This window comes from Coptis chinensis, chromosome 3 (genome assembly GCF_015680905.1).
Source record: "Coptis chinensis isolate HL-2020 chromosome 3, ASM1568090v1, whole genome shotgun sequence".
NCBI classification, from domain to species: Eukaryota; Viridiplantae; Streptophyta; class Magnoliopsida; order Ranunculales; family Ranunculaceae; genus Coptis; species Coptis chinensis.
In genome coordinates this window covers 71,893,915-71,907,449 of record NC_141458.1, presented here as the reverse complement: position 1 = coordinate 71,907,449, position 13,535 = coordinate 71,893,915, and the positions used below count along the sequence as shown (strand labels likewise).

Here is a 13,535-nt window from a genome sequence, read left to right as displayed (position 1 = left end):
GATCAGTGTTAACTCTTAATTATTACTCACATAATTGGTCCAAAAGTATGACTGTTAAAGGGTTAAAACTACAGTTTTGGGATCTTATCAACACCTTACATACAATGTCATTACCCAATCCATCAAGTTTGTTGATTCATAAATGAATCTCACTCATTGATGATTTAAAGCAATGTACAATACACGTAAGTGCCCGTTATTATATCTGGATTAAGAGGACAAACATCCATAATAACAGAGGTGTTTGTTCTTTTATATAGTCAGTATAAAGAGAAGCAATCTCACTTGGTCCTGTTCAATACACACAAAGTGTACTAGTGTAATCCTATAGTCAAGATAGACTAATACCAGATTATACTACAACCGTACTAATGGTTTGTCCAAATCCATTTAGGTTGTGGACGTTTACTTATACTTTATAAGGTGCTGATGATATGATCTTCTGTGTGTCAACACACACCAATCATCTGCAACATAAAGTATTAGACACATGCATATAATTAATAACATATATAATATGCATAACATTTGCCCATATGATTCTCATTCAAAATATAAAGAATTAGAGTTAATACAAAAGTAATGCTTTTAGTATATAACCCTATCAATCTCCCACTTATACTCAAAGCATTGCTTTTTAGTATACTACTAACAAATCTCCCACTTATACTTAAAGCTATGCTGCCAAGCATCTGATTCCCATCCCCTCAACATGCCTGTCAAGGGGTCAGCTAGGTTATCTTCTGATGCTATCTTGGTAACAGTAACATCTCCTCTTATTAGGTGGTACTTGCGCTCAATGTGTTTACTTGCTTACAAGAAGTTCCGGAGCCAAACTGATTCTTTAGCTGCCTCAGTGGCTGCCACATATTCAGCTTCCATGGTGGAGTCAGACACTCATTTATGCTTGACACTCCTCTATACTATGGCTCCACCTCACAAGGTAAACACACAACCTGAGGTAGACTTACTCTTGTCCCTATCTAACTGAAAATCAGAATCTGTATACCCTAAGGGAACCAAACTATCTGCTTAGTATACTAACATATAATCCTTAGTCCTTTTCAGGTACTTCAGAATATGTTTTACCACAGTCCAGTGCCCTTGTCCTGGGTTCTTCTGATATCAGGTAACCATGCTAACAACAAAGCAGATGTCTGGCCTCGTGCATACATGGCATACATTAAGCTTCCTACAGCCGAAGCATAAGGAACCACTTTCATGTCCTCTATCTCTTTTGGTGTCTTGGGACACATATCCTTTGATAGAGGAACTCCATGCCTAAAAGGCAAGAAACCTTTCTTGGAGTTTTGCATGTTAGAACGAGTCAACACAGTATCAATGTAGGTAGCCTGAGATAAGCATAACATCCTTTTCTTGCGATCTCTTATAATTTTGATCCCAAGGATGTGACCCACTTCTCCAAAGTCCTTCATATCAAATTGCTTTGATAACCATACCTTTATGTATGACAACACTTTCACATTATTTCCAATGAGTAAGATGTCATCTACATAAAGCACAAGAAATACCACAACATTTCCATTAAATTTCTTGTACAAAACAAGATGCTCTTGACCTTTTTCAATGAATCCTTCTGGTGCTCCATATAGATGGTTTCCTCAAGACGTCCATTAAGGAAAGCTGTCTTGACATCCATTTTATAGACCCACTTGCATCTAATGGGTTTTACACCATTGGGTGGCTCTACAAGCTCCCAGATTTGATTAGAATCCATAGATTCTATCTCAGAATTTATTTCCTTTTGCCAAGATATTATATCTCTATCTTGGAGTGCTTCATTGTAGGTCCAGGGATCAGGATCTTGGTTATCAGTGGTTATGTCTAAAGACATTCCCAAACCAATCCACCTATCAGGTTGTCTAACAACCCTCTCACTACAAAGAAGCACCTCTTGTTCTTGTATGCCATTGGTGACACGTTGTGGTTCCTATTCTTGTACAATTGGTATTGAAGTAGTTTAATGTCTCTCCTCTCAATACTTCTAGAATAATACTACTCGGGGTAAAATTTAATGCACTATGGGTGGAATAAGGTTAATGATGTATAAATTGCATTCTAATGCACTAGAACAGATAAAATGTTTATTTTTCTTAATGACGATCTTGTCATTTAAAAGAAACAGGATACCCATCCTTACTTAACATAGAAACTGAAATCAAGTTCTTTCTAAAATTAGGCACATAAAGAAAATTCTTTAACACCATTATTTCTACCAAAAGATAAACAAACATCTCCTACTGCAACAGCTACTACTTTCGTAGCATCCCCAAAGATAAGGCAATCTCTCCAGCACTAAATTTTCTGGTTTCCTGGAACCTCTGCAATGAAATACAGACATGGTTAGTGGCTTCCGTATCTACACACCAAGTACTGGTAGATAATACCGCTAAACATGTTAAACGACTAGTGCATGAGACATACCTCCATTATTCTCTTTGTTGAGAAGAGGACAATTTGGCTTCCAGTGTCCTGACTGCTTGCACTTGTAGCACTTGCCCTTAGGCTTTTTCATAGCTCCTTGAGGTCCCGTGCCCTTCTTTGCCATGTTCTTATGCTTCTAAACATTATTCTTCTTCTAACCGCCATTAGGCGTAGAAGTAGAAACTTTCTCAGTAGCATAAACCTAAACATAACTCTGCTTAAAGAGACTCTCAGCTAACTGAAGTTCTGTCATAAGTTCCGCCAAAGAATACAACCTTTTGTTCATGTTGTAGTTAAGGCGGAACGGTTTAAATCTTTCAGGCAGCGTCATGAGAATGATATCAACCTGCATTTCCGCATCGATATCAGCTCCAAGGTTCTCCAACTCATTCAGATAAGCCATCATCCTGAGTATATGATCCCTTACAGGAGTCCCTTCAGTCATAGTTGTGGTCATCGAGTTTTTCATGGCAGTTTGCCTAGCAACCCTATTCTGGTGTCCGAAAAGTTCCTTGAGATTGAGCATCATATCATAAGGCGTGGTCATGGCCTGATGCTAAAGTTGCAGCACACTTGACATAGATACCAAAATGTAACACCGCGACATCTCATCTGCCTTGTTCCATTTCTTATATGCTACTTTCTCCTATTCTCCAGCAATATTGTCAGGCTTAGGTGGGCATTCCTCATTAAGTACAAATTTGTACTCTTCAGCAGTCAACACGATATCCAAGTTGCGTTTTTAGTCTATGTAATTAGGGCCAAGAAGTTTGTTTTCCTTAAGAATAGTTACTAGTGGGTTGAAAGTAACCATTTTGAAAACCTGAGAATCACATAAAATTACTATTATGTAGGGCAAAAACTTCTTGAGTTAATAACAAAAATTAATTAATTAATCAACCCGTCAGCACCCTCCACACTGAGAAGTAGTAAGCCACGATAGTGTGGACGTTTACCATTCTACATTCGTGGAAATAGTTTTGGAGTTAACTTAAAAATCAATTAACAAACCCGTCAGCACCCTACACACCGAGAAGTAGTAAGCCCGCGATAGTGTGGACGCGTTTACCATATCTACATTCGTGTAGAGAGGTTTTTCCTATTAGTTCTACTTCTCAATAACTTAATAAAGACACCACTTTCGTTAGAGTGGACACATGCCATCTAGACAAGTAAAACTAAAATGTTGACCTTTCTTTGGTCCTACAAATAATAGCAGTGACTCCGATGGGGAGGATACCATTACTTGCATCTAAGTGTATACCATTTCTCAACTTCTTAGTCCATTATTTGTAATGAATCCCTTTAGATGGAGAAGTGAATCCATACATTAATAACTTCATATAGTTTTCCTTGATAAGTTTGTTCGGTGATCCGTAATTAGACTCATCCGATATGGAGGAAGGCACTAAAACCGACGCGCAAGTATAATTACATCACCAACGAACTAGTAATGGAGACCGTGGGATTTATACGAAACAAATTCCCGCTCCTACTTAGTTATTTAGAACTGAGGATCTTTCTGTTTACTGGTCAGGTATATTTTCATGTTATATATTATTCATGTGGGCTTATTTTTTAGCAAACATCCACAAATAAAAACATGCATATAGAATAAGCAAATATGAACAATAAAATGGAAAATAAATTCCCAACTGTTATGGCCCATATTCATTGCTCTATCCTGTTCGCCGAACTCTTTTAGTTGCCTTCGCAAAATTTAACAGGGTTTGACTTGCCCGGTCAGGTCGCGGGGTTTGGGGCAGCGCCCCGATTTTTTTTTATAGAAATCGTGGCATGTTTCCTTCATTGGAAACCTCACGAAATCACTTCATAGTCCCTCGAACAACAAACAAATTTCATCTCATTATAGAGAAAAACAAATCTCTTTCTGCTGTGAAGGGCGCGACCTGCGCTCCGTTTGTGCCTGCACAAGGTGCGTGGCGCGCTCATGCCTTCAATGACTTCTAGGTGCTTGAGCGCGACCCGCACTCCACCTACGCTCTCTAGCCTTTGATGACTTCCAGACGCATCAGCGCAGCCCACGCTCCAGCCTTTGACGACTTCTAGACGCTTGAGCGCAACCTGCGCTCAACCCGTGCTCCAACATAAAAAACTCAATTTCGGATAAGAACCAATCCAATTCTTGATCTTTTGATCTTTTGATCTTTACATATGATTACATCATGGATAAAAAAATAACAACACGATACATACCGTGATTTAAATTACATCCACTAATAAACAAAAATCGTAAAAACGATCACTTTTCATAAAATCAAAATCGATCCATTTCTTTTCAGAAATCATTCTGACCATAACAGTTGGTCTAGACGCCTGCAAAACCAAGTTAGAACAGTTATACATCTACCAAATCTACCAACAAATTTACATGCTCTGATACCAATTGTAGGAACCGTTATGGTTTCACCGAATGATTTACTACTAACCGCGAAACACCCACGCACAGCGGAATAAGGGGTGTCACGGTTTGGTTAGAAATTTACCTCTGGAATCGGCTAAGATAACTCTGAGAATCCAATAGCTATGAAATCAGCAACCACCTCTTGATCTTCTGTTGTATTCTTTTCAATAGATTGGACGTTGTGTGGGCAGCGATCTACCAATCCCCTTCTTTCTCACAAAGCTAAAACCGATTTTTGGATCTATCTTTTCTTGCCTCTCTTTTCAATCCAGATGAATAGTAAAAATAGCCAGAAGAGAAGGGTTTCTATTTATAGGCTACAATAGGGACCATGAGGGGAAATTAAGGTTGGGCCTCCAGACGGGCTTGGGCTTCCCATGTTCGCCCAGAACACACGGCCCAAGTCCATCAACAAATGGCTTATTCCACTAAAGGTCATTGTTGCACTACCGCCCTAATCCCAAATTATGTGTTATGTTTATGGGCTCCATATTATATGCTTGTTGATCTCCCCGTGTTTAAGATATCGAATGCCCGTTGATTAAGTTAAGGTACTGACAACTACATTAATCAACTTCTTATATCCTTGAGTAGTACCACTCAACCTCATTGTCATGTTGGATTAAATCCACCTGCAGGGTTTACATGACAATCCTTATGAGCTCCTCAAGGGGACATCATTAACCCGACTTCCTGCGGGTCACAAATTCCTTCTATAATCAATATCACACCTTACATACAATGTCATTATCCAAATTAACAAATTAATGATTGAAAAATTAATCTCACTCATTGATGATTGAAAACAATGTATGATGCACGTAAGTGCCCGTTATTATATCCGGATTAAGAGGACAAACATCCATAATAACATAGGCGTTTGTTCTCTTATATAGTCAGTATAAAGAAAATCAATCTCACTTGGTCCTGTTCAATACACACAAAGTGTACTAGTATAATCCTATAGTCAAGATAGACTAATACCAGATTATACTATAACCGTACCAATGGTTTAGTCTAAATCCATTTAGGTTGTGAACGTTTACTTATACTTTATAAGGTACTGATGATATGATCTTCTGTGTGTCAACACACACCATATCATCTACAACATAAAGTATTAGACACATGCATATAATTAATAACATATATAATATGCATAACATTTGCCCATATGATTCTCATTCAAAATATAAAGAATTAGAGTTAATAGAAAAATAATGCTTTTAGTATATAACCCTATTAGTGTCATCACTCAGATATTTCACTCTTATGAGGCTTTTAGGCTAGATGATCACAGGATATGTATTAAGTACTCTAACCTAGGTCTCAAAAAAATACTGTCAAGTACAATCAAAGATGCTCATACAAGATGTTCGTGAAAAGATGCAATGACTATTACCTATATATTAATCTAAGTTTCAAAAATTAAATCCTAATTCAAGTACTATGTGAGATTTCTAGACTAATATTATCATGGAGAAGGAAACAATACCATTATCACTAAGTGCCTAGTATACACAATATTTATGATTTTTTAAATATTTTATAAAGAAAAGTGTGTAATTTACATCCTAAAAGTGTCTAATTTTTTGCAAATGTTTCTATCCCATCCCCAAACAATTGAACACTTTGTCCTCAAAGTGTAAAGAGATAAGGAAAGAATTTATTATAGAAACGTGGCAAAAATTGGCAGTACCTGTAACAAAAATATTGTAAAGATGGTATGATAACATGAAGCACAATTAAACTGTTATGTACTAACTAAATTGGAGTAAACATAACAGACAAAGGGTGGCAAAATGTTTTGAAATGAAATACCAAAATACGCTACCCCCAAATAAAATTGGAAAACTCTTTTTAAGTTTGAAATTTTTTGTTTGGCCTATACTCCAGAAAGGTGGTATGTTACAAAAATTATATGGGTTTTTTAAAGTCAGATTCCCTAGACTTAATGTGTTATATATGTATTAATATGCAATTTATCATATATCAATAATCTAAATAATTGGGGATCTTTCCATAAATAATTAACACGGGATGCACCATCAAACAGAATTAAGCACCTAGCTTTCCTATGACGTGGCTTAGTGGAATGAGAGTGAATTCAAATGGATCTAGAACCTAATCGAGCAGACAATTTCTTCTTTTTCCTCCTACGAAAGGGATGCCAAGTGAATGAACGTGAGAAAATGGATGGTTATGGAAGATACATGGGATGTGGATAAGTTTGAGAAGGAAGAAATGAAAAAAATGAAAAAGTGTGAGGTGGCTTATCCTTGGGTATTACTTCTTCACCAGATGGGCTTAGAAAGTCATGAAGCACAGGAGAAACAAGAAGTTTAGTGCAAACTCAAGGTTCCTTTGAAAGAGGTGGAAGGTGGGGAATATTAGTGATGGAAGGTGAATGAGTGATATGAGGATGTAAGGTGGGTGAATGGTGCTCAACTAGTGTTCTTAGTTCTATATCATCAGAGTCCTTGAGATATACAAAACATTCCTCAATAGGTGGGTCAGAAGAATCACTGGGATAGAGGGTGAAATTTTTTTCTTCCGTCATGGCGTCAAGGGATGAATGGATATCAATAGGAGGGGACTCGCGAGGTGGCAAAGAAGGGTTGCAAAAGAGGTGAAGAAAATCTTCCTAGATGTTATCTACGTCTAGGGAGTAGAAATTATGATATTTGTTTTCTTCCATAAGAGGGGTATCTACTAGTGTGGGGATGAAAGCGTCAGCCGTACTAATGTGAGATACAAAACTCTCAATGGACTTCACATCTCCTTCTACAGGCAAACCTAGTTATCCCTACTTTTCTCTAAACATGTTAACTTCCACAGAAAGATTTCCAAAAGAAAGAGTCATTGAGCCATCCCAACAATTGATTTGGGCATTGGCGGTTGCCAAGAAAGGACGTCCTAAGATGATGGGAATATAATCATGAGCAACTTTTGTGTCGACAATAACGAAGTCGGCTGGATAGTAAAAATCCTGAACTTTAACGAGAAAATTTTCAACTACACCCTTAGGATACTTAATAGAACGATTGGCTAACTGCAAAGTCATTTTGGTTGGTTGAAGTTTTGTTAGACCTAGTTGTTTATATAAATAAAAATGGAGTAAGTTAACACTCGCCCCCAGGTCTAATAGAGCAGTTGTTATGAAGTAATCTCCCAAGGTGCATTATACAGTAGGACAACCAGGGTCCTTGTACTTAATCATTCCGTTATGTTCAGATAAAGAGGGATATTGTTTAGTTAAGAAGGCTTCATTGGGTATGTTGGTTTTCCTCTTCTTGGTGCACAACTCTTTTAGAAACTTAGCGTGTCCAGGTAGACTTTTTATAGCATCTAGAAAAGGTAGGTTTATAGTCAGATTTTTAAACACTTCCCTAATCTCGTCAAAATTCTCATCCTTTTTAGACACAATTAGTCTATGGGTATACGGTGGTTTATCTCTATATTTAGCATAAGGGTCAAAAGTATTTTTAGTCTTTGCTTTATCTTTAGCCGTTTTCCATCTAGGTGTCCATACTAGAACTTCTATAGTTGTAGGGTCTTCAGTTTCTATGACAGTATTCGATATGGTTTCATTTTCAGTATCTATTTGTGAGCGATCTGCAGACATAATCACTTTGTTATTAACTACTCTCCCTGAACGAAGGGTAGTGACTACTTGTAGGTCCCCTGGGGTTATATTACCATTACATTGAATAATGTTTATTCCGAGTGTTGGTTATTAGTCTGGTTAGGAGACATGTCAATAACCTTTTGGCACAAAGACTGCATTATTTGCATCGTTTGTTGCATTATTTTAGAGTTTTGATCATGTTGATCTTTCATCAAGTTGGAGTTTTGTTGTATAATTTGATTTTGTTTTTCCAACAAGGTCACTACTACTTTATCTGTAGATGGTTGAACTTGAATGAAGGCTTGTTGGGCGTTCATGTCTTGATGTTGATAGTTCTGGGTCATGGGCGCTAAACCTCTATTCTGGTCACTTAAGTTTCCTTGTCCTTGAGGTTAAGTTAACTGGTTGAAGTTTGATGGTTGTGGTGGTGGTTGTGCATAAACAAGAGGACAATAAAAGTCGGAATGCTCAAGACTAAAATAGACATTACAACGAGTAGAGTTAACATTCATGACTGGAGTGGGCTGTTGTTGAACAGAGAGAACATCTACCTTTTTAGTGAGGGCATCGATAAGAGTTTTAAGCTCAAGATCATGTTTAACCTCAAAAGAAGAAGGAGTGGAGCGGGAAAAGTTGTTACCACTCTAATTGTTGTTCCTCTTAGATTGATCTTCTAAGAATTTATAAGCCTCCAAGGCTCCTTTACTAAGAAAACTACCCCTAGTCATGATATCTAGAACCTCTTTATGATAATGTGAAAGCCCTTTGAAGAAAGCACGAATAAGCGTGTCTTTTGCAAGGTTATGATGCAGACATTCTATGAGAATATCAGTGAAACGGTTCTAGGCCTCTGAAAAGGATTCATGAGGGTTCTGGTGGAAGAAATGAATCTTTTGAAGCATTTCATCGGTCTTCTATGGTAGGTAAAACTGTTCCATGAACAATTGAACAAGTTGATCCCATGAGTCCACAGAGTTTGGCGTTTGGACAGTTAACCAAGTCACCGCCTTGTCGGCTAGGGTGAAAGGAAACACCCTAAGTTTAACTTGATCCAAACTTACGCTAGGGTGATAGAATGTAGTGAGAACTTGTTCTATCCTACGCATATGCTGGTAAGGCTTCTCGTGGTCTAAACCATGGAAAACCGGTAACAAGTTAAATATATTCGGGGGAATTCGAAAACCCCCCACTAGGTCTGCAAGAATAATGCATGACTTAGGGCCATCGTTTAGTGTTTTATAAAAATTAGAGAGAAGAGTCTCTGGTTCTTTAGCCATTGATGTAGGTGTAGTGTGTGAAATTCTAGATAGGCGTGTGGTATTGCGTTCATTGTCACCAAGTACGGTGTTTTTTTGAATAAAACGCATTTAAAACCCGTTTAATTGCTAAGGCGTCTTGTATACGTTTTGAACCCGTGTTTTTCAAAATATCGCGTTTAAAACGTTTGAAACACGATTTAAACGTAAAAACCGTATATATCGTGAGATTTTGAAAAGATCACGTTTGAAACTTTCTTCTCTTTGGTTTTCTCACTTTTTTTCGGAAAAAAAACAAAAAAAAACCCGAGAAGGCGAGAAGTCAAGAACTTTACCCAAAAAAAAAGAATCCGAGAAGAGCTCCTTCACCAGTTCACCGCCAAGTTGCCAACTACCGAAATACAAGGTTAGCTCTCTCTCTCTTGCTCTGAAAGGAAATGAAATTTTATCTTGAATATTGAGGGTGGATATTTCATATTGGTGATGGAGCATGTTTGTGAAAAGGTGTTGTTCTCTACATGTTTTTACTTACCAATACACGCGTGAGCTCACACTGATATCGTATATGTGTTCGTCTCATGGACTTGTGGCTCATAGTCTGCAATGCGCAAATATATCTGATGAACTGGTTTACTTTAATATTTTTTGTAGTTAAGTGTGGTATTTTGATAAGAAACAACTCAGGTGAGTGATTCCTTAGTGAGTGCATTACGATATACAAGATAGAGAATTAGCAATAAAAGGTTGTGCTCTGTATGTGTCATGTCTTATGAGTCCTAAGTCCGATAGTCTTGGTCTAAAAATCTGTTCATTAAGCAATAGTGATGTACATTTTCACGATAATGATATGCAGATCTTGGTTTGCTTGGGATTTATAAAGATATTATGCATTTCAAGCTGTTTAACATGCGTCTTGCATGAAAGACATATCTCGACTCTTGGGAAATTAATGTATATAATTATGCAGGTTTGCTTCTTTCTCTGTCAATGTTGCTTGTGTTTTACGAACCTCCAGATTCTTGCATAGCAGCTGATTTATAGCGAAAAGGCACGAAAATGATACGTAACTAGTAGTCCTTACCATTGTGCAAAAAGGCAGTTCAAGTTTTAGGAGATCTTCCATATGAGTTTCCTTACAACTTATAAACTGATATTGGTTAAACTAAAGCTAAGTTTTGTTTCGTGCATGTAAATGGTTCCACACAAAAGAATTTTCATGTCAATGCTATGCTTCTATTGCTACTACTCCCTGTTGTGACTGCAGTCATGAATTTTAAGGAGAACATAGCTATCTTTACATATTTGTTTGGTACTATTTGACTCTATTAATTAATCTATTCGTTTTGAAGTGTTCGAGGAAAGGGACTATTATGAGGATCTTATGCCGTGGTCATCTGCTGATGCTTGCAACTGCCCATGGCGGGATTTCTGTACCATTGATGGTGTTCTGCTACAGGGGCCTGGAACCAGTGCATTTTTTATTTGGACATGGATGGCGAGCTGAATCTGTAAGCTTTTTTGTTTGCCATTAATTTTAGTGTTACTTTCACTTGAATTGACCCATCACCCATTTGCTTGTTTTGAGTAGATGAAGTGAGCATTTGTTGAATTTTTTGTCTACCCTTGCTACTGTACTGATTATCATTGTCTAGGCAACATGGACACTTACATATGAAGCTACTAAGGGCGTTTGCAGTATATCCGTCTTGCGAGCTAGGCTTGATTGCTTAAACAACGGGGATACAGATACAATTGGTGCTTTTGTGGTATTAGTATTTCTGGATTCAGACATCTTTTATGGTTTTGTTAAGTTTGTGACCTATATACATAGTTACTTGCTGATATGTTAGACCACTGCTGGTTTTTGCCTTGTGACCACTTATAATTCAATGAATATATTTGTTCTTTTCTTGGCACACTGGAGAGCCAATGCTTGATATATACGAGTATATTGCTTGAATATACTTTGTTTGGAAACACAATGTAGCTCTGAGCATAAGAGAAATCACTTGGTACAATGGGTATTGTATATATGCGCATGCATGTCTGATCTGTTTATTTTGTTATTTTACACACTCGATCAGCTTCCCTTCTGTTCTGTGCACAAACTTGTGTGCTCTTGTACAATTATTGATCACCTTGTCATTTCAGAGCAAAATCGATACAAGATTTACAAGGATTTCAAAAAATATATGTAAAGGAAAAATCAAAATCAAATGGAAGAAAAAGGCTAAAAGAAAAAGTTTACAAAAATGATCAACTCCTTATTATTATTTTTGCTCATTCTTTTTTCCACTCCTATATAAAGACAATCTCCTTACCTATTGTATTTTTTTTATCGTTTCTTACCGTTTCTTTTACGTATTATACGTTTTAAACCCGTTTTATTGTTTTAAACCCGTTTTTTTATGCCCTGCTTCTTTTTACGTTTTTTTTTTTTTTTTTTCTTTTTTTTCGGAGACGTTCCGTTTAAAACATGAACTAAGTATTTTTCAAGTACACCATTTTAAACCAGTACCGTACTTGGTGACAAATGATTGCGTTTACAAAAAACAAGCCTGATTATACTAGAATTAAAACTCCTCTCATAGAAGAGGTGAGGAGTGTAAGGAGTACATGAATGTCTCCTTGCTACGCGTATGAATAGCGTATTGTATACACAATCTCAGTGTATTCAAAAAGATAGAAATATTGAATAACGTGAATAAATGAAAGTGTGAACTAACCTGTGAAATCGGGCTTATACAGAAGAGGGCACGGGCGCGCTTGGAATTAGCCTAATAAGGGCGCGGGCACGCTCTTGCCTGATACAATGTCCAGTGAGTTGAGCGTGGAGCACGCTTGGAATTTGTCTAAACAAGGCGCGGGGCGCGATCTTGCCTGAGATAATGTCTAGTGAGTCGCCTGTAAAATTTCAGATCAATTGGAGTTATGAAAGTCCTTCTACTGCCCTGCAAAGTTTGTAAAACAGTTTTCGGACACAACCCAAATAACTGAATGGTTAACCAATCAAAACAGATCCAAAATTCACCAAAATTATACTGGAAACTTCTGACATATCATGACGGTTCTTGTAAAACTTTTAGAGCAATTGGAGTTCTACAAACCCTCCTTATTGGCTGTTGTTTCGGAAATTAAGTGTTGCAAAACTGCAGAAACACACTGGCAACAATCCACTAGTTAGGTTATCAAAACACATAAAAAACACTTAAAATTTTTACTTCAAACTCCTTACTTATGATAGATACTCCTGTAAAAATCTTAGAATTTTTGGAATTGCCTAAGTAACCTCACTCGTCAATTTTTCCTGAAACTTACGGTTTGAAAGCTGAAATGTAGTACTGTAAAGATGGTAATAGTTCACTAGGTAAAACAACTAGAAAAAATCTGAAACTATTCCAGTAAATCAACAACACCATAAATATTATTCCTACAAAATTTAAAATTTTTTGGAAATTTAAAAATACCTTTATCACAGTGTTCTTCACTGTGAATCTGCAGACACAAGGGAGGTCGGGCGCGCTTGGAACAAGGCAAAATGGAGGGCGGGTGCTCCCGTGCCTAAAACAGTGAACAATACTGAAAATTGAAGAAATAAGAAAGAAAAATTAAAAGGGTGGGTGGGTTGAGAATGGGGGATTGCCTCTTGGATTCAACCAATTGAATTATTGTCCTGAATGAGTTTAAGATGGTAGCGACGCCATTTGATAAAGACAAATTTATGTAAACTAACTATCTATGCGTAAACACAAATAATCAATTAACTAAATAAGCCATTGGA

At 37.1% G+C, this 13,535-nt stretch overlaps 1 protein-coding gene and 1 long non-coding RNA gene across 2 annotated transcripts; one reads left to right on the top strand and one right to left on the bottom strand.

Moving 5' to 3' along the window:
* Window positions 1-2,647: 2,647 nt before the first annotated feature.
* Window positions 2,648-2,992, bottom strand: LOC147510681 (uncharacterized). The gene has a single exon (XM_086598218.1). It carries the CDS (start codon window positions 2,990-2,992, stop codon window positions 2,648-2,650), a length of 345 nt encoding a protein of 114 aa, XP_086454344.1.
* A 7,035-nt stretch (window positions 2,993-10,027) lies between these two features.
* Window positions 10,028-11,785, top strand: LOC147510680 (uncharacterized). Its single transcript, XR_015216847.1, has 3 exons — window positions 10,028-10,160; window positions 11,104-11,262; window positions 11,407-11,785. It is a non-coding gene; the product is annotated as an uncharacterized LOC147510680 (long non-coding RNA).
* Window positions 11,786-13,535: the final 1,750 nt, after the last annotated feature.

Coding starts and splice junctions, on each gene's coding strand:
- LOC147510681 (XM_086598218.1), bottom strand. CDS start 2,992: ATGACCACGCCTTATGATATGATGCTCAATCTCAAGGAACTTTTCGGA.